Here is a 22,302-nt window from a genome sequence, read left to right on the forward strand (position 1 = left end):
GTCATAATTCTCGATCCTACTGTTGGATCGGGCTAATATTTTATGTGGACTCTCCAGACATATCTTACTACCTTGGGTTAAAATTGCAGGTCAATCGGAGTTCGGGAAGGCACCCCAATACTGGTCAACAGAAGCTGTACGGATTTTGTTATTTACTTCCATTTGACTTGTGGACTTCCTATTTGATTAGGATTCTTTTCCTCCAAGGATGTGGGAGCTGGTTTTGGGAATTTCCTAGTTCCACAAAGATCTTTAATGAGTTGCAATATAATCTCCTAGTGTGGCAAGGATTCATTAATGTTTCAGAATCCTTTTCTTATAAGGATTCCTTATTCATCCTAGCTACACAAGGAAAAAAGGGCTGGTAGTATTTAATGACAAGTTACTTATTTTTATTATTTTCTTTCATGTTTGGGCTAAATTAATAGTTTGTTTTCAGCTAGGATCCAAGGCTTGTTTGGATCAGGTTATGGGCTTTTTATTTTAGGGTTTTGGGCCAGTTTTGAGTGGACTTCATATAAGTCCACATAAGAGGTCCATTAGGGTTAATTTTTCAAGAACTATTTAAACTCATGTAAGCCACAATTTCGGCAGCTTTGATGATTATTATTCTGAATTTTTCAGTTTTAACGTGTGAGAGTGATTCTTGCATTCTTCAATTCTTGAACGAACTGAATCTAACTTATCAAAGATTAACTGGCTTCGTGGCGTCATTCTACTCATTCCAATAGTGTTGGTGCCTTGGGGCAGGTTTCCATTGTGTCGCACTCATATCAGACCTATTTCGGCTTTCCGGGATCAGATCTCAATCTTGATTGTAGGTTGCGTGACCACGTGATCACGAGGTTCGCATCATCACTCCTTCATTTCTAGATGACTTATGCTTTTTTGAGCTTTTATAGACAATTTTTCCCTCTTCTAGATGGTCAGATGGGGATCATAGTTCTTCCATTATAATTGATTTAAAATAAAACTTTGTGTCAATGAATTGGGCTTCGACATGGTAAAGGAGTTGGTATCTGCCACTATCTTTCTCATATGTCCATCTTGACAATATTTAAAATATTTATGGAGCGATAAAAAGACAATACCATTTTCATGTATTCATCGTCTTCCAAGTAACATATTGTAAGTAGTTTTGGCATCTATGACATGGAAAAGTGCATTGGATTCCATATCTTCCATGTGTATCACAAGTCTTATCTTTCCTATAGCGTTTTGTCGAACCATCATCCATCAAGATACAATTCACCATCTTTTTATTAGCATAACCTTTAAGAAAAATAGGTCGATTTTGGAGTTTTGATCCAAGCAACAAGTCTTTATTGTTGAAGGATATCTTCGTGGTGTATACACTGTGAGACAAGTTTGACTCTCTTGATAAGAGTAAATATCTCAGTGGTGCAAACATCATGACTCTCCTTTATAACAGGTTCAATAAGAGTTTTCTCTTTATCAATATGATAGCAAGCAACAAGTATATTTCCCATCCTTCTTATCTCCATTGGCATGTACTCATTCAGTATAACGGGCTTTCTTAAGCTTTGAGCTGAAAAAACCTCATTTCTAACTGGTATGGACTTTCATCAAATATTTTAATATATCAACTTATAAATTAGCTTCCTCACCATCAAGATTCTTATTATAGTTGGCTTTGTCATCTGCATGCACTTCTTCCTTCCTCTTTTACATGTGACTAAATTCCATCATTTGTCATCATAATGTTTAGATGAATCAGGCTTCAAGTTGCTAACTTTAGTGCAAGGGTTATACATGAAGTTTGACTTGAGGATACAATGAAGCTCATAGACAAAATGACACCAAGTTTTATAGGTTCAAAGGAGCTGAAACTTATTGTAAGGAGCGATTAATGTAGGCCTAAATTGACTATGATTATGATATTAAAGGTTGTTATTTCATCATCCAAAACAATATCCCTATTCTCATGTAGTCTCATGATCTTGTCTTTCAACACAAAACACTTCCCTACAGAATCACTGATCAAGTGATGGTATTTGCAATAGTTCATATTGTCCATTTGGTTTGCTTCTTTAGGATGCTTCACCTTTAGCAACTCAATGAGATTTGTCTTAAGTAGATCATTCAGCTTCCTAAATATGTTTGAGTCAGGGAATGGATACACCTTTTCTACTAATGTAGGCCCAAATTGACTATGATTGTGATATTAAAGGTTGTTATTTCATCATCCAAAACAATATCCCTATTCTCATGTAGCCTCATGATCTTGTCTTTCAACACAAAACACTTCTCTACGGAATCACTAATCAAGTGATGGTATTTGCAATAGTTCAGATTGTCCATTTGGTTTGTTTTTTTAGGATGCTTCACCTTTAGCAACTCAATGAGATTTGTCTTAAATAGATCATTCAGCTTCCTAAATATGTTTGAGTCAGGGAATGGATACACCTTTTCTTGTCGCTCCTTTAGTAATGGCTTTTTTCTTTCACGCTTTTGAAAAGTAGTTGGTGTTGCACGATCATTTCTCTTAACTCCAATTGGTACCTTTACGACAGCTGGGTTAACTATTAAAGACTACTTTCCCTTGACCTTTAGAGTGTTCTTTTCGAATCTATGACCTTTAAGCTTATTTATCTTGGGCTCTTACATAGGTAATATTAAACTTTCAACTATTGCAATGCTAAGTTTCATGTTGTGTGCTCGAGTAGCCAATTCTTCAAAAGACTTTATTTTGATGCCTTGTAAAATATAGTGTAGTCCCCAATGCATCCCTTGAATACACATGTATGGTGCAAAAGTTTCGGTGAGCCAATTTCTATAGTTAAGGCTAAGGTTTCTCCATCGATGAATGTAGTCAATGACAAACTCTTCCTTCCACTGACATACATTGGTGAGTTCAATCATGCCATCCATACAATGAGTGTTATAGAAGCAGTTAGGTAACTCGCGTTCCAACTACTCCCAACTATCGATCGAGCCAAACTCCAAGTTAGCGTACTAGTTGAAAGCATTACCTTTTAAGGAACGAATGAACTGTTTTATAATGAAATCACTATCAGTTTCAACATTGTTGCAAATCTCCACAAAGTGAGTCATATATTGTTTAGGATTTCCTTTGCCATCAAATTGTTGAAACTTTGGTGGTTGCTAGCTTAGAAGCATCCTTAGTGGGTCAATTCTCTGAGTGTACAACTTCGCATAAGAATATGAGGGTTGAATTGAGCTTTCTACTTGGTTTGTGATGGTTTCCTTAATAAGTTTTTTTAGTTGATTCGTGATGAAGATACCATCAATAATACAACATATATTCCTTGTAACTCCAATTATAGAATCTTCAATGACATCTAATTGATCTACTTGAAAAGCCTTGGTAACCAAGGTTTGGCCTCCTTCGTTTATGCTTTCAAGTTTATTCATCAACTTTTATATCTCATAGTCTTTTGCCTTGAGTGAAGTTGAAAGACCCTTGACACATTTTGTCAAGTTAGTCATTTAATCTTTCAAAGATGTAGTCTTGATCATCATCACTAACATGGTGCCAAAACTAGAAGCCTTGCTTAATGATTGACATGGAAAAGTTTCTATAGGTGAATTGTTAAAGTCGTCTTAAATGCTGAAGAAAATTCCATGCACCCCACTTGATTTTTGTAGTGGAGTTACTTGTGGTTTCAGCTTTGGAGTGAGCTCTCATGCCCCGCTTGCATCCGAAGTTGATGTCACTTTGAGAGTCATCTTAGTTTGTGCATACAACTCAGCAATGAATTTTGTTTTAATAACTATTTTAAAGAATACTCATTCATTCAGATCAGATTGGATCAATATCCATTCAGTTCGAATTAAATTTGCATCCCTAGTCATGTTATTATGAAATGAATATAGATTTTTTCAATGGTTTTGAGATCATAGATTCAATATTAATACCTAATTCACACACAACTCTTATGTGTCATATAAACTTATTATAACATGTTAATATTATTTTTTTTAAATAAAAAATTAATAAATTGATTTTTTAAAATTATTTTAACAATTTTGATATGACACATAACAATATTACTTGTGTTATGTAAACTTATAAATACCTAATTTTTCAAACTAATTTTCATCTAAAAAATTATTAAATTGATTATTTTTAAATTTAATGGTTTTGATATGTTGATGTCAAAATAAAAATTTTAAAAAATATATTATTTTAATTTATTTTTATTTGAAAATTAATTTTATAAAAAATACTCTATATTGCAATACTAAACAAACAATAAATAATTTTCAATCTAAAAATTGATAATTCATTTGTTTGGATATAATAATTTCATAGCTTTTTGAATGGTTTTCAAACTTTTTAAATGGGACATAGAATTACTCATAAATATAAGATGGAAAAAAGTTAATCATGATTATACCATGGAGGAAAGAGACTAATCATCTTTCATAGCACAGAACCATATTTCACAATTTATTAGTTGATTGGGGTTGTAATAACGGTTGTAGTTCAAAATATTTTTTGTTTATAAATATATTAAAATGATATTGTTTTATTTTTAAAAAAAATTATTTTTAAGATCATCACATCAAAACAATTTGAAAAAATAAAATAATAATAATTTTTAGCATAAAAAAATTTAAAATTTTAAAAAACATGATTTCAACTGTTTTTCCAAATATACCCGAAATATTTCTCTACCTATCTCAAACATTACTCCTGAGAAAGTCCTTGTTTGTTTGATAAATTGAACATCATTGCAAAATTGTTACTTTTTTCCACGAGTGAACTTTCGATCAAAGCAATATTGACAATGCATGGAATAAGTATTTGGGAGTGTAATAGTAGTTAATTTTAAAAATATTTTTTGAGTGGAAATATATTAAAATAATTTTTTAAAAAATATCTTATTTTAATATATTTCCACTAATGTTTTTTTTTTAAAAACAATTATTTTGATATCAGTACATCAAAATGATCTGAAAACATAAAAAATATTAATTTAAAGTAAAGATAAAAATTAAAAAAAAATTATCAGAAGTATTTTTAAAATGCAGCAAAAAACAGGTCATAAATATATCATGAATAATATCTTAAAGAAATCGAATTAATGATTTTTTAAGTAATTTTTAATATTTATGATATGTTGATATTAAAAAATATATATTATTTTAATTGAAAAATACTCTTACATAAATATTGCATTACTAATTAGAAAATAAATAAATAAAATTTATATTTTAAACAATGTTGTGGTGGAAGTTGATCATAATTGCATTAAAAAGAAAAAAAAAATTAAAGAACTCTTTAAAACTGCTTTAGCGTGATTGGCAAGGTCCATGCATCCCTTTTCATTTCTTTGCATCCCTTTTCATTTCTTGTAAAAAGATAATTGATTGGAGAGAAGGTACTTTACGAAGTTGTCCAAGTTTGCACACACACTTTTGAAATCCTGCGTTTTTGTTATTTCTTTTGAATTTTTATTTTCTTAGCAAGTCAATCATAGACCACACGTTTGTTTTTGGGAAATTATCCCTTTATTTTTATATTTTTAATGTGAATAAATCATTATTTATTGTTTTTATTTTTTAAAATTTTCTTAGAATACAATTATGTGATATGATGAATTTATTTGACAATTTTAAAAATTAAAAACAATCAATTGATAAAATTACATACACTCTTTTAGTTGAGAATAAAGCACACAAACTTAATAATAATAATAAAAAAAAACACTCAAAATAGAATAAAGAGAGAAAGTTCAAGCATGATTGTCCTAGACATCAACATATTATGAGTCATTTTCGCGATCATATCAATATATATATATATATATATATATATATATATATATATATATATATATATAAAGAAACCATTTTATTATGAAAAAAAATAAAGTTCAAATAATCAAATACAAGAAATAAAAGTAAACACACTTGAATTTAAAAAAAAAAAAAAAACAAGAAACAAGAGCACATCTTTTGGCAATAACATAAGGTATCAATGTTATTAGAAAATTATATCTTAGAAAAAAATAACATAAGTTGGAATGATTTTCACAAATACACATACATTTTAGTTTCATTTTTTAGATATATATGTTTGACAATAACTATATTAAAAAAACACACATCTTTCGGCAAATTATTCATATATACAAAACATAATTACTAAATATGTAAAAAATCTCGACCATTAAACATCAATAACATGAGTGAATACAAATTTTAATTGGTGGAATTTTGAGACTATTTTTGCTTTCTTTAAAGAATAGCAAGAAAGGAAAATAAATGATTGGTTTGGTTTGATTTGGTTTTTTAATTTTTTTTTTTTATCTTGCATGTCTTGTTGGTATGCTTATTTTTACAGTGGAAACAATGTTTTTCTTTTAATTAAGTTTTTTATTTAAAATTATTTTTTGATATCTTGTATCATTTTAATATGCTAATATCAAAAATAAATTTTTAAAAATAAAAAAAATATTTTAATATATTTTCAAGTCCATAAATAAGTTGAAAACAATTATTATTATAATATCAAATAAAAACTTAATCTTACAACTTGTTTTATCACACAAAAATCAAAAGCACATTGACACAAGTGGGCTTTAATTTCACACAAACAAACTCATACCTCTTTTTTTTTTTCTTCAAAAAAGGACTCATCGAATCACTCATGTTGGTTGACTTGAAACCTAACCTTCTTGCATAAAAAATATATTCAAGAGTTGACCTAGTTTAAATTAATGGATTAACTCGGGTTTTAATCAACTTGATTAAAAACAATAATTTTTATTTTTAAAAATGATGTTTTAATTTTTTTGGATTAATTTAACCAATCCATTAACCATACCTTATGCCACATTGGATGTAATACTTACCAATTGAGCATTTGTTTCATGTAAAACACTTTTGTAAATTATTTTTTATTTTTTTATGTTTGTTTTATTTTAAAAAAGTTGATCAATAAAAAGTAATTTTTAATTAAAACAAAACATAAGTCTTTTTAAAAGAAATTATTTTCCTTCTTTCAACTTCGGAAAACAAAAAACACTTTTTAGATCTTTAACAAAAAAAATAAAATAAAGTAAGATAACTAAATTATTTTTAAAATAAAAATTTGTTAAATTAGGGTTCAAGGGCTTTATCATAATAATCAAGTTGACTGAGAGAAAAATCTAGTATTTCTATAAATATAAAATATAATTTAAAAATAAAAAGTAATTTACACATGCATTAGACACACCAATACATAAGATTGTGTATTATATTTAAAGGTTTCATTCTTTGATTTGATTATAATAATCTGAGCGACACCTCCCTCCATGGATGGTGAATGTTAAGTATTAATTTTTGGTATGACATTGACAATTTTTTTTTATTTTATTTTATCTTTCCTTTTTAATCAATTCAAATTTTTTAAAATAGTTTTTTTAATTTGTTTTTTTATTTTTTTTTTTTTTATTATTTGAAATAATTTATAAAATATATGCTTTTTAATTTCATCCATCTTTAATTTTTTATTTATTTATTACACTTATTCTTTTAATAAACTTAAAAAGTAAATCATTAGTAAATAATTTTCAATTCATGATATAACTACAAGGTATTTTTTTCATCTAAAATGACACTACCAAGCATTTCTTTGGAAAATAATCAACTCCGCCAAACAAACAAGGTCTGAGTGAATAATTAGAGAAGAAAATAGGAGGATCCAAGAACTGAATGGAACAAAACAAGGCCACCACACACAACACATAATAATATATCTCTCTCACCAACCTTTCCTTGAATCAATGCCCTGTCGGAATCCGACCTCTCCCTCTTCCTCTTCTGTCCACGATTTTCTTTTTCTTCTATGACTTCGTTCAAAAAATTGAAAAAATAAATTAAAATCAGGTCCTTTTCTTCTCTTTCAATCGATCGATTTGGGATTAATTCTCTCGATCTCTTTTCTTTGATCGTTACTGTACGTTAAATGGATTGCCTTTTTTCCCCTCTAATCAATTTTGTTGATAGTTTATGTTTGAAGGCTCTGATTTTGGAATTCTTAGGATTCGCTTGAAATGTGTGAAAAATTAAGACTTTTAGTGTTAGGGTAGTTTCTCTGATCGTGAATCGAACTGGGTTTTAGTTTTATAGTTAGTTTGTTTTTGGTCTTGCTCTGGAGAATTAGGGTTTTGCGTCAAAAGGGGGATTTTTTTACTGACATTTTGGTTCAGGGGTTGTGAAATTTTTTTGTGGGATTTCTTGTTTGTTGAAAATAAAATTAGGGTTTTTATTTTCATTCCTGATGAGATTGATTTCCAGCTTGTTGTGGCTGGATATTGACTATTTGCTTATAAACTTGGGTGAATTTAATTGCTTGCTAAGTGTTTTATGTTTCGTTGTTGTTCGTAGAATATACTGTGGTTTTGTGTTAAGATGTGAAATGAGATATATGATTTGTTTGTTGTAATTCTGCAGGTATTGGTATTCGGATTTTGGAATTGAGGTTTTGGAAGTATGGCGATAAATGAGCGGAAGACTATTGATCTTGAACAAGGATGGGAGTTTATGCAAAAGGGAATTACTAAGCTGAAGAACATCCTAGAAGGGTTGCAAGAGCCGCAGTTCAGCTCCGAGGACTACATGATGCTATACACGTAAACGCTTTTATGCTACATTTTGTTTTTGCTGATGTTTACCTGTGTGAATTAGCGTGTGTTTTGACTTGGTTTTTTTTTTTTTTTTTTTGATGATGATGATGATGTTGTTCGTTCATTTTGTTTGCAGAACCATTTACAACATGTGTACGCAGAAGCCCCCTCATGATTATTCCCAGCAGCTATACGACAAATACCGGGAGTCTTTTGAAGAATACATCACTTCAACGGTGAGGAGCGTATAATTAAAATTGCAGAATTATGTCCGTTCATAAATTTGTTCTTCATGTTTAGAATCAAACTTAATTCTCACCAAGAAGAAATGTCAACTTGTTTCTGTTGTCTGCCTCTTGACCAAGAAACTACAAGTCTAGTTTTTACAGATTTGAAAACTCTGTTCGCTCGATGTCAAATACCATATGGCCTGGGGGTTGAGAAGTTGCTATTTATGGTTTTTAATGGATGTTTTTTAAGGAAATATTTATTTTTAAATGCTAGTGTAGTCTACCAATTATTGATAGCATCTCCTATTGCTGGAGTTGAATTATATTGGTGAATCAACCGTGTCTTTTGTGTCATGTCATGCTGAATGACATGGTTGGAAAACATAACTGCTTCTTGAAACTGTGATATTTTTCATGATCATGGACTAGAAAAACACAGGTGAGGCAGTGGCTCAGAAATCAGGCATCTTAAATTCAATTCCCCTGGCTAGTTGTGGGGTTGGGTGGGTCTCATGCGTTCATGGGAATCAGTTTTGGATTTGATTCAAAAGTGAGCCAGGTTGATGTAATACCCTTACTTTGAGAAGGTCATCTGAACTTTCTATCCCTTTCCAAAAACACATATTACGCATTTCCATCTCTTGATACTCTAGCAAAATAACCTCCCTTTTCAAAAGGGGATAATGATGTGTTATGTACATTAGGTAGGTAGGTTGGGAGAGTGAGAAATCTTCTTATGCACATTTTGAACACCATAATGATGTCCCCCTTCTATTCTTTTGGTCTTCTTCTGTTTCAAACCTAAGATTCCTCCATATGGATTACTAAAATGTTGATGGAACCTTCCTTTACCCGAAGATAATACCTTTTCAACCTCCGTTACCACCACTGGTTATTGTTTACGTCAACACAATACATGTAGATGTATAATGGATTGGTCTTATTTTTCATTTGATTATATTAAAGATGTAATAATCTGCTGTGTTTTTGCTAATGAGTTCCTCTCAATCTTTCACCAATTAATTATCTTTTTTCTGGTTCAGGTATTGCCATCGCTGAGGGAGAAGCATGATGAATTTATGTTAAGAGAGCTAGTTAAAAGGTGGGCAAACCATAAAGTCATGGTTAGGTGGCTTTCTCGTTTCTTCCATTACCTTGACCGCTATTTCATTGCCCGGAGGTCACTTCCACCACTTAATGAAGTTGGACTTACTTGCTTCCGTGATCTGGTATGTCATGGCTGAGTGCTATTGTATGTTTTTTTCTGTATTCTGTGTTGACAAAGGAAATTTTTTCTTTCCATTGATTCTTGAGCCATTGTCCCAATTGAAACTACATTTTATTCTGTTTGCTAACTTGATGATCCCCTTTCAAAAAGATACATCATAATGTAACTTTATGGATCATGTCTTTTGACTCCAGGTGTACCAGGAACTGAATGGGAAAGTGAGGGATGCTGTAATTTCTCTGGTAGGGTCATATTGTTTCTCCTAAATGTATGGTTTGCTTTTGTTTTTTTAACCATGGACAAGTTAGCTAGCATGATTTTCCTAATCAGATTGATCAAGAGCGTGAAGGAGAGCAGATTGACCGAGCTTTATTGAAGAATGTTTTAGATATATTTGTTGAAATTGGAATGGGACAGATGGATTACTATGAAAATGACTTCGAAGCAGCAATGCTTAAAGATACAGCTGCTTATTATTCTCGGAAGGCATCAAACTGGATCCTTGATGATTCATGTCCAGATTACATGCTAAAGGTAAACAGGATATGTATGCTGTTAATGAGTAAAAAAGAAACCCCCCCCCCCCCCCAATGAAATGGTCTTGTGCAAATAGTATCTTATGCATCTTGTTGGTGATTTCAGGCTGAGGAGTGTCTAAAACGGGAGAAAGATAGGGTTTCTCATTACTTGCATTCCAGTAGTGAGCCAAAATTGCTCGAGGTTTGTAGTTGATTGCATGTTGTGAATTTATGTTTTTGGTAGTTAGTTGCTTATTAGTGATGGTATTGTCACACGAAATACTAGAAAACCTTCTAAAATGGGATTTCAGTTCAGGGGTGCAAGCAGCTGTGTTGCATGGTTTTAGGCCCAACTTAAAGTGCTGCTCTTGTTTTTATTCTTTTTTAAATCTTATTGCTGTATTAGAAGATGTATGTTCTTCTCCGCAGAAAGTTCAACATGAGTTGTTGTCTGTATATGCCACCCAACTGCTTGAAAAAGAGCACTCTGGATGCCATGCTTTGCTTAGAGATGACAAGGTATTCTGAACACAATTGTTTAACTGTTTTTCTCCTTAGAGAAATTCCAAAATTAATTAAAAGTTGCTGCTTTCTTCTTTGTTTCATGCTGTTTTAGGTGGAGGATTTATCAAGAATGTTCAGGCTCTTTTCTAAAATACCTCGAGGCTTAGATCCTGTTTCTGGTATATTTAAGCAGGTTGGTAGGCGTGCATTAATATTTCTTTTCCTTGGGCAATCTGAAATAAGCATTTGTTGATCCTGTCTTTTTTTTTTTTTCCTCCCTTTCTTTTTCCCTCTGCTCTAAGATGGTTTCCGTTTCATAATGCAGCATGTCACTGCTGAAGGTACAGCTTTGGTCAAACAGGCTGAAGATGCAGCAAGCAATAAGAAGGTAGGTCTTTTAATGACTATTCTTACATTTGCAAATTACTTAATATGGCTTCTGGTGAAATTCTTCTCTTATCTGTATTTTATTGCCCCTCCCACCCAATAAAAATTAGAGATAAAAATCCAGTTTTTCTCTTAGTACACAATCTGTGCAGTTTGGTGTCTAAGATTGTTTGTTATGCTCTTTAAATAAACTTTGAACAGCTTGCATAAATCTCTTACTAGTAGTCTAGTGATTTTAGGTGAACTTTAGATTTCATTCGGTGAGTATTTTTTTTCTATAATAATGGTTATAATGAGGATGGTAAGACATACAATATGTGCTGGTTTTGCCTAATGCAGTTGTCAATAATTAGCTACCCCTTTTTTGCTCTGCTTTGCTTTTAAATTGAATTTGAAAATCAGCTGTCCTGGCTTTTCTAATGCGAATATGACACTTTGCTGTGGCATTTATAAAGAAAAGCAAATTCAAGTTCCAAAAATTGGTGAAAGTCTTATTGATATCAGAATCCAATTCTATCACATCATCCAACCCTGCCACCCACTGGCCCTAACTCATCAGCCTCCAAGACAAACTGGTGCTTGCTTTTGCACCATTGTATTTTGCTAAGAATTAGAAACATTGTCAATTTCAAAATATTTTGCTCACTATTCATAGCAATGATATCATTCTTTAGAAAAAGAGCAAGGCTAGCCAAATAACCTTGGCAAGCTTTAAGGATCTAAAGTTTCTTCTGCTCTGCATCTTTAATTACATACCCTAGCCATAGTTCCTAGGATACTTGTTGGGTATCTGATTACCCTGGAATATTATCCTTGAATGAGTGCGTGCTAATCTTGAATCATTGCTGGTTCTTCTTTTCTTTACAATATGCCAGAAAGTAGGAAGACAGACCATCAAAACTGAAATGAATGATCTATCAGACCGAAGACAATATCTCTGCCATTGAACATTGCTGAATAGTCCTGAAGATGGTAGCCCAAAGCTTATAGATTAATCAAAGTTGTTGTTGCTGGGACCCTCAGTTAATTTTATGGATCTTTTTGGGGACACAAGTGTTTGAGGCCACTTTCTATCCCTTTTTACCCTTAGTAAACATGGAGACCATGTATCCACTGCCTTTCACCTAACTACTTTGATGCAAAGCAATTTTGAGGACAAGTGCTCTCTGGTGCACCATAGATGAATTCTTCCGGGTTAAAAACCTGGCATCATGGTTTCTGAACTTGCCTAAGGTTAATGTGATGGTCTGTGCTCTATCTTGAAAACAACACAAATTTTATTCTTCACTTAGAGATAGCCTGAATTTGTCCTACTTGCCTCCGAGACAGCAGGTGTTGATTAATGCAGCTATTTTTTAGTTCCTACTACCTGGGAGTTAAAGGGTCTTTATGAGTTTATTTTAGGCTAAGAAATCAGTCAAGCATGTGGTTCAGGTCTGTTTTGGTAAGTTAAGATTATCGGATCATTTTCAAACAGCAGAACACAAATTTTGCAATATCAATGAGCTTTTTACAAAATTGGTTGCATGCCACATTACTCTCACAAACATGAATGGTATTTTGGGAATGCTCATCTTTTTTTTTTTCCATGTAATTCTCATGCCAGCTTTCTGCTATTTTTTTTAACAGGCAGATAAAAAGGATGTGGTTGGTTTGCAAGAACAGGTGAGATTTCCAATTCTAAATCCAAATGTTGACTGCAATGCTGAAATGGATTGAAGCTGATTTTATTGGCCTTCAGGTTTTTGTCAGGAAGGTGATTGAGCTGCATGACAAATATCTGGCATATGTCAATGATTGTTTCCAGAACCACACTCTCTTCCACAAGGTTTGTGCAGAACATTTATTTCGGACATTCTAAGGTCAAACATATCCTTCTTGGTCTTTTGTGTCTGAATCTTGTCCTTCTTTTAGGCCCTCAAGGAAGCTTTTGAGGTCTTTTGCAACAAGGGTGTTGCTGGAAGTTCAAGTGCAGAATTACTAGCAACCTTTTGCGATAACATTCTTAAGAAAGGTGGGAGTGAGAAACTGAGTGATGAGGCCATTGAGGAAACACTGGAGAAGGTCTGTTGTGCTTTTATTGCCTGGTTGTGTTGCTCATGTTATTATGTAACTTCATAATTGAATTTACTTGATTCATAGGTGGTCAAGCTGCTTGCTTATATTAGTGACAAGGACCTGTTTGCTGAATTTTATAGGTGAGTAATGTCATCTTCTGGTGTATAGCTTCTTTAATTGACATTATATAAAAGAGTTTTTAACTCAGGATTATTTTTGCTGCATGGTTTCTGGCAGGAAAAAGCTTGCTCGGCGGCTTCTTTTTGATAAGAGTGCAAATGACGACCATGAGAGAAGCATTTTGACAAAGCTGAAACAGCAATGCGGTGGGCAATTCACCTCAAAGATGGAGGGGATGGTCAGTTGCCTTGAATAATCTCTTCTAGTCAGAAGTTTATATTGCTATGCATACATGTAAGATTGGGATGCAAACTGTTTTTCTTTCTTGTTAATTGGATTTTGTTTTCCAGGTTACGGATTTGACATTAGCACGTGAAAACCAAACCAGTTTTGAGGAGTATCTAAGCAATAACCCAAATGCAAATCCTGGGATTGACTTGACAGTTACTGTTTTGACAACTGGCTTCTGGCCTAGTTACAAGTCTTTTGATCTGAACCTTCCAGCAGAGATGGTATACTCATTGATTTATGCCTTAGTTTAACTGTTCATTGCATTTTGGTTGATATGTGGTTTTCCAAGGTTAGCATCTTCGCAAAGTCACTAATGCACACCTTTTTCTGTTGCTGCTGCTTTAGGTCAAGTGTGTTGAAGTTTTTAGGGAATTTTATCAAATAAAAACAAAGCACAGGAAACTTACCTGGATATATTCTTTGGGTACTTGTAATCTTATCGGAAAATTTGAACAAAAAACCATGGAGTTGATTGTGACAACCTACCAGGTATTATGTTAATGAATTTAGCTGCATATTTCCTTATTATTTATTCTGATTGCAGGGTGGAAGTGCAGGTTCTCCATAAGTTTCTTTATTTCTAATATTGGTTTTTTTTCCCCCCTTAATAGGCATCTGCACTGTTACTTTTTAACTCCTCAGATAGATTAAGTTATTCCGAGATCATGACGCAATTGAACTTGACCGATGATGATGTTGTTAGACTGCTCCACTCGTTGTCATGCGCGAAGTATAAGATTCTAAACAAAGAGCCAAATACAAAAATAATATCTCCTACTGATCACTTTGAATTCAACTCCAAATTTACTGACAAAATGAGGAGGATCAAGGTGCTGAGAGCTTCCACAATGTCTTGTTCCTGTTCTGTTTTATGTGAATGCTAATGAACCTTCATCTCTGCTCAACTTGCAGATTCCTCTGCCTCCTGTAGATGAAAAGAAGAAAGTAATTGAAGATGTTGATAAGGATAGAAGGTATGCTATTGATGCCTCAATTGTGCGCATCATGAAGAGTCGCAAAGTTTTGGGTCACCAGCAATTGGTTATGGAGTGTGTTGAGCAGTTGGGCCGCATGTTCAAGGTTTATATTGACATTTAGTTTACTCTTCATGATCTGTATTCCTTTTTATTCCTCTGAACTTAATGGTTAAATTGAAATGTGGATTTGCAGCCTGATTTCAAGGCAATTAAAAAACGGATTGAAGATCTGATTACTCGAGATTATCTTGAAAGGGACAAAGAAAACCCGAACTTGTTCAGATACTTGGCATAAAGCGGCATGCTTGATCATTCATTAATAATGAAGTGGTGACTTTTGTTGCTGCAAATCACACCAAAGAGCAACTGTACAAGGTTGAAGTAGCACGGGTGTGTATAAATGCAACTAATGAGTGCCTCTTCGGTGATTGATTGGAAGCAGGAGCCAGAACACTTGTATATTTTGCCTCTAGAGCCAGGTATGGACAACTTCTATAGATTGTGATCCCATGTTGGAGAATTGTAACTGTTTCCCTAATGAGGTCCAATGCGCCAATGGGACCATCGTGTAGCTTTACCCTGTTACATTGAGTCCACTGCATGACTTGGTTGTTTGTTAATTGTGCTTTGCTTTTCCAATGGAAGGGGAAAAAATGTATTTTAGTTCTATTTACGAGACATTTTGTATGGCAGATCTAGAAACTATCAGGTGAATGGTTTGTCTTTGAATGTGAACATTTCCTGTGCCATTTTATGCTTTTCTTTATATTATCTGTAAGAGCAACTCTGAGTTTCCATTATTTTATGTGATGGATGTGTTGGTTATCGACAATTTTAGATTGTTTAAACTTTTATCAAACTTGGAATTGCTTTAAGTCACGTCATTTTATTGACGGGGGCATAACTTTTTCCCATTTTATTGAAGGTTTATTTTTTCTATTGGTATCCGAAAGATCATTTTACTAGAGCAGCAAACCATAAGCATCATATTCCACTACATGTTGATGTCTCTCTGTCAAAGGTTACTGCCCATGATGCAATTTCTATACCATACATCTCATTGGAGACCAGATTGCTAGAGTATAGGACAGCTTCACAGCATCGGATTGTTGTGATGTTTTTTAAATAACAAAGAGCTTCAGAAATTTAGTTTTTGGGTCTTTATAAACAGCAAGTCTTTGAATTTTATAATCAATTTTTGGATTGAGCCAGCATGAAATGGCATGTTTTTGTCAAACATAAGAGCGCAAGGATCCGTTTAACCATTGCACTCAACTGTAGATGGGCGAATCTATGGTTGGTGTTGCATCAGTTCTGCCCTGGAGGTCTTCAGCAAGAGTTTATCCAATCAGAGAATGAGTTTTCATGAAGCAACATGGTAGGCTCTTCGGAGCAGTTTGGAGTTGTGCACGCTCCAGTCTAGTTTCTAAAAAGGATTTTCTAGTTCAACCAGTCTTAAGCAGTCTATCTTGCACGCTCTAATGGCAAAGATGGAAGTTGTTTTCAACAAAGATCTGTTATAATAACGTGAAAGGTTTGTGGTTTTGATGTCATGGTGAGAAATGAAATGACGTTTTCACTGGTTTGATTTGAAATGGCAAAGACTTGTTTTATGTGATCAAACATAAGACAAATTTCTTCCTGACCTCGGTGGGCAATCACGAAACCAGCCAAATATGTCCCAGAAAAGTGATCGACTTACCATTTGCTCTAAATCTCAGTTATGCTTGGACTGCTTGGGAGATTGTTTGATCCTTCATAGAAGACGAATTTGCCAGAAGAGTGCATGAAGAAGCAAGCTTGCTGTCACCCCCATAAGCATTCAGCTGAGAGCCGGAGCTGTAGCCTGCAGGCAGATGTCCGAGGCTTGAAATTATCTAGAGGAGAATGGGGATTTTTCTCAGTTAAGTTGAGCTTGTGAGACAAGAAAATTCATCACAGATGATGTGTTGCAAGGAGAGGCGATGAATGTGCGTGAAGCAAACATAGATTTGGAATCTGGACAAAAAGCTGCAACAGGGTCGTCCAAGGATGGCATCAATGGAGCAAAACCGACGGTTCTCTTTGCTTTCTTTCCCAAATCGAGAAGCAATCATGAGGAAGCAGTCGCGTCCATCCATGAATTGCCGGTGCCCTACTCTCTCTTCTTTTCGGCATCTAGTCTTGCGTTCACCATTCTACTAATCATTATTGCGGCTACTGAATTTCCGCATGCCTTTTGGACCCATTTTGCTGAGATCACTCTAATGCAAAAGAGATCCTGAAAGAAAGAAAGAAAGAGGAGGTGATGCATGAGGTTTTGATTAATACGATTAAAGCTTAACATATATATATATATATATATAAAGTTCATGAAAAGGCTTGGTCATGCTGAGTAATTTATTTTATAAAAACAAGTATATTTGTTTATTGGATGAGCTCAATTTTTTCTAGGAGATTCTACTGGTCCAATTTTATAATAATTTGACTCATTATAACCAATCAAGGTTAGAAAAGTCCTTCAAATTAGGCTTAGAAAATGTTGTTTTTTATCAGTTTATTTTTTCTATTTAATTTTGGATTTTTAGCCTCAATTTTGAATTTTATTTATATTTCTCCTATATATTTAAGAATGCTGATTTTCCTTGGTCACAAGGGTTTAGACATATTTAAAGATTTGTAATACCTTTGTAATGATAGACAATTAAGGAGTTATAAAATTATGGCTAGAGCTTTTGTTAAGATATTTTTCTAAAATTCATTGATGTCTTCCTTGTTCATTGAATCCTTTTCGTTTGTTAAAATAAAATATCAAAATAGTATTTTTTTCATATTTTAAATGTGATTAAAAGATAAAAAAGAAACTTTCACCCTTTTACTCTTCCATAGTTGGTTGTCAAATGTCATCATGGAAGACTTCTTCTCTCTTTTTCTGATGTAGATAATTTCTTCTAGCTAGCATAAGAAACTTTCTGCTGGATCTTTTCTTGCTGAACTATGAAATGCTGTTGTTCCATATATACATCCTTCCACTTCTATCTGATGTGATTGAGCCCGGAGCAACTACTTGCTCTTGCGTTTTCTGGTGCCCGGAAAGAAACATCATTTCCATTCTAGAGTTACCAGAGGCTTTTCCGTTTGTTTTTCTGATGAATAAACTGCACTGCACCCTCCATTCCTGAGTAATCTGAACAATGAGCATTCGCTACAGACAGAGGGCTCAGTAAGCTAGCTTTCTACGGCCATAAAGGACTTGAATTGCATGTTCTTTGAACCAATGCTTGCTTTTCATTGCCTGGCAAGTCAGAGTGCCTAGAATCTCAGTGAGAATAAAAGCTGACAAGGTTCATGTTATGATCCCAATCCAAACCGATAATGTGATGTACGATGATTTTATCAAAGAATTTTTTAATCAAAATAATATTTTTTAGATTTATTTTTTAATTTTCAACTTCATCTCTTCAAAAACATCTGCTCTCATGTTTAGTGTCATGCCTCTGTATTTCAGTAGAGGGGGGCTCAAGCCCAAGAGCAATCATATTGACCCAGTCCAGCTTTTGGTCCTCAGAGAACACGAAGGCCTGCCCATATCCCTGAATAGTCCCTGGCAACATCGGATACTTCTGCTTCTCCCCTGAAGGCAGCATGAAGAAATCCATGGCCACGTTCTCTGTGCTCTCCAGCAAGCTCAGATCAATCCCCATGGTTAATCACCTGATAAAACATCTTAAAGACACCCTTTCACGTTCATCTTATCCTGCACTAACAAAGAAAAGGGCAAGAAGAAACATATCAACTTGTACCTGAAAAAAATCCCCACTCCTCGCACGCTCTTGTCAGCTCCAACATTTCACTTTTGTATTTATCTTGAAATCAATGGTGGGAATGGTACTGAGAGATGGTAGACCTGTGGCTGGTGCTGGTCTTTCTGTCATGTTGTTGGCCTGTCCTTTCTAAGCTCTTGAACATCATCAAAATGACCAACCAGCCTTAATTGGAGCCATTGAAACAAGATTCGGAAATATGTCAGATTTTTAGTGAAAGCTAAGGAAGATTGTTTTACTTGGTAGCTTCAAGGTTAGACAACTCTGCATTTTTAGAAGGAGAGAGCACATTGTTTAATGTAATGTCCACTATGCTGAACCTATGATGGACTAACTATGCGCTTTGTTGATTGGAAAGGAAAATTTATTTGTGAGAATTTGCTTTCTTGTCCTTAGATCAATTACTTTAGTGTCATTTTAATTACTAAAACCAAAATGATATTCCACGGTACAAACATCTTTATAAATCTTATCAAGTTAATGCAGAGAATCCAAGATGAGAGAAAAGAAAGAGAAAACTTTGTTCTTTTAACCAAATAAAAAATGTATCTTTTTATATGGGTTATGTCTTTATTTATATAAGTAGAGGAAGCGGTTATTTCCTTTAGTAACTCTTCTAAATACTTGAACCATGCTCATTTCTCATGGACGAACCAGGTCCAACCCAAAAACCAACATCTCCCACTCGCCCATGAAGGACTGAATTTATATAATACATTATATTTCAAACTTTCACAAGAATTTCATACTTGTCAAATGGAATGTACGACTTGAAGCACACAGTGAAAGAAGCTCTAATATATAAACCTAATACAGGTCATATAGGAGACATCAACCTCATAATTAATTATTTCTTGAAGTGTACTAATATACCCCTAAGCATTTTTAGTTACACATGACTAAATATAATTCAATCCCTCAAAAATTTCATACTCAATCCATCCTTACAATCACAAGTATTCTAAATCATATTAAATCTATTCAAGTGATATAATCCCGGCCGATAAATACAAGTAACAGGTGTAGAACTAAAATTACTTTTCTTTCGCATTCATATCAATTATATATGAATTAACTCACTTTTCTAAGAGTATTCCTTTAAGTCGAATCATTCCATGACCATGGGATATACTCATAAAGTAGCGATAATTTATACATCACCTCATCATATAGTCAAAAGTCACAAATGGTAAGAGCATCTCCAATGAAAAATGCTATAATGAAGAGCCAAATGGAGAAAATGGCTTTTTTGAATAGTGTAAATATAGCTTTTTTGATTATGTGTATTCCAATAGTAAAAAGCTATTTAGAAAAGTCAATTATATTTTAATATATTTCATGTTAAATTAATTTTAATATAATTATATAACTAATTTAGATATTTTATATATAATATAATTATGATATATATAATATAATTATGATGTTATTAATTATATAATTAATATGAGTAATTTATAAAAGTAATATAAAATTAATGAAGTAATATGAAAGTTAAAAGATATAATTTAAAATTAAATTTAAAATTTATTTATATGAATATTTTTAATTTTAAGTTTTATATGTTATTGTTAAAAATTTAATTTTTTAAAAGTAAATTCAAATTCAAACTTTGAAAAAAATGACTGCTTAACATAACCGCCAACATTTTAAATTTTAAAAAAATAACCGCCAAAATTTTAAATTTTAAAAAAAATTACTGCCAACATTCTAAGATTTTACAATTCGAAAAAATAATCCATCTATAAATATTCTCATATACCTTAACATTTTTTCTCATCATTTTCTTCTCTCCAATCTTTGTTATATTTCATTAAAATTCATCATGAATCATTTTAATTTTAATTTTTATGATGCTTTTGATTTTGATGATGACACTCCTTTGTTTGCTTTTCAAGTTGCTATTGTTGTGGTTGCTAAAGAAGAATCGAATAATCAAGGGCGGAGAACAGGGTATTGTGGCTCTATTCCTGGTCACAATATTGTCAATCGTAATAGAAAGGAAGGTGCATTAAGGTTATATAATGATTATCTTGCAGAAAATCCTAAATTCACTGAAAGTCAATTTCAAAGAAGATTTAGGATGAGTCGTCGTCTTTTTCTTCGGATCGCAAATGCAGTGGAAGCTCATAATCCATATTTCAAACAAAGAACAGATGCTCTTGGTGTTCTTGGTTTATCTTACCTTCAAAAGGTAACTGCAGCTCACAAAATACTTGCATATGGTATTCCTACATATCTTACTGATGAATATCTTTGAATTGGAGAAACCACTACGATAGAAAGTCTTAGAGCTTTTGTCAAAGCAATCATAGAAGTTTTTGGTGATTGGTATCTAAGGGCACCAAACGAGGCTGATATTTGTCGATTATTATCAATTGGAGAGCAGCGTGGATTTTCAAGGATGTTAGGGAGCATTGACTGTATGCATTGGAAATAGGAGAAATGCCCAATTGCATGGCATGAGATGTATACTGATCATTGTCGTGAACCAACTATAATTCTAGAGGCGGTGGCTTCACAAGATCTTTGAATATGGCATGCCTTTTTTGGAATGCCTGGATCATTAAATGATATTCATGTTCTTGATCGATCACCTATCTTTGCTGCACCTGCTGAAAGTCGTACTGCTCCTGTTAATTATACAATTAATGAGCATGAATATACAATGGGATACTATTTAGCATATGAGATTTATCCTAATTGGTCAACCTTTGTTAAGACAATCCCAAGACTATTAGGAGTAAAGAGAAAATATTTTGCAAGCAAGCAAGAGTCTGCAAGAAAAGATGTGGAGCGGGCATTTGGGGTGCTCTAATCTTGTTTTGCAATTGTACGTGGACCTATTCGATACTGGGATGAAGAAACGCTTGCATATATTATGAAAGCTTGCATAATAATACATAATATGATTATTGAGGATGAAGGAGCAATGAACCTTAGATTTGACCATGAACATGAAGTCAATTCCTTTGAATCAATGTCATATGGTGAAATACCAGAACTACATGATGTTCTTCAAACTCATAATCGAATTAGAGATAGAGCAATTAGCTCTCAACTATAAGAAGATTTGATTGAACATTTGTGGGAACAATATGGCAATAAGTAGAATCTTTAGATTTGAACTTCTTATGTTATCATAATTTTCAAGTTTTTTATGTTTTTTTTTTCATTATGGTTGTTATCTTTTAAATTAATTAATCCTACTTATTATTGTTAAGTGTTAGAGTAACTTCAAAAAAGTATTATGAATTGATATTAATTTCATAACAATATATTTAAAATAACCAAGAATTTTCTAAATATTTAATTAAAAATACATTACATTACAATAAATCAATCAAAGTTAATTAAAAATTAAAACCCCTCTTTTGCATAATTTCTAACTTTCTATTTTGAAAATACGCTGCAGAAATTAGATCTAAATTAGAAATATCCATTTTCATAATTTGTTTTTCTTTCTCAATCCTGTCCAATTCTTGTTTCTCTTGACTTTGTTGAATCATCATGGCTTGTTGCTTTAACATAATTTTCTTGTCTTATTTCTTCTGATCCTCAATTTCAACTAGAGTATCCCTGA

The 22,302-nt window shown here is 32.9% G+C and overlaps 1 protein-coding gene and 1 pseudogene across 2 annotated transcripts; both read left to right on the top strand.

Moving 5' to 3' along the window:
- The first annotated feature begins 7,603 nt into the window (after positions 1-7,603).
- On the top strand, positions 7,604-15,748 carry LOC118039451 (cullin-1). 2 transcript variants are annotated; one of them, XM_035046152.2, is made up of 20 exons: positions 7,604-7,933; positions 8,431-8,609; positions 8,740-8,839; positions 9,877-10,062; positions 10,256-10,303; positions 10,392-10,595; positions 10,704-10,781; positions 11,009-11,098; positions 11,196-11,276; positions 11,409-11,471; positions 13,100-13,135; positions 13,212-13,298; positions 13,385-13,534; positions 13,613-13,668; positions 13,766-13,886; positions 13,999-14,160; positions 14,285-14,428; positions 14,551-14,769; positions 14,852-15,019; positions 15,110-15,748. In XM_035046152.2, the coding sequence occupies exons 2-20, from the start codon at positions 8,470-8,472 to the stop codon at positions 15,209-15,211; spliced, it is 2,235 nt and encodes a 744-aa protein (XP_034902043.1). In that variant the 5' UTR covers positions 7,604-7,933; positions 8,431-8,469; the 3' UTR covers positions 15,212-15,748. The 2 variants fall into 2 exon arrangements, with proteins under 2 accessions (XP_034902043.1, XP_034902042.1); XM_035046151.2 differs by having other exon boundaries at positions 7,604-7,863.
- Positions 15,749-18,780: 3,032 nt separating this feature from the next.
- On the top strand, positions 18,781-21,786 carry LOC140955878 (uncharacterized; annotated as a pseudogene).
- Positions 21,787-22,302: the final 516 nt, after the last annotated feature.

Source organism: Populus alba, chromosome 8 (genome assembly GCF_005239225.2).
Source record: "Populus alba chromosome 8, ASM523922v2, whole genome shotgun sequence".
NCBI lineage: Eukaryota > Viridiplantae > Streptophyta > Magnoliopsida > Malpighiales > Salicaceae > Populus > Populus alba.

Bases quoted from the DNA above. Each gene is read 5' to 3' on its own strand.
- LOC118039451 (XM_035046152.2), top strand. From the start codon at position 8,470: ATGGCGATAAATGAGCGGAAGACTATTGATCTTGAACAAGGATGGGAG. The intron at 11,099-11,195 runs GTATTCTGAACA...ATGCTGTTTTAG, and splicing joins CTTTGCTTAGAGATGACAAG to GTGGAGGATTTATCAAGAAT. The intron at 14,429-14,550 runs GTATTATGTTAA...CCCCCTTAATAG, and splicing joins TGATTGTGACAACCTACCAG to GCATCTGCACTGTTACTTTT.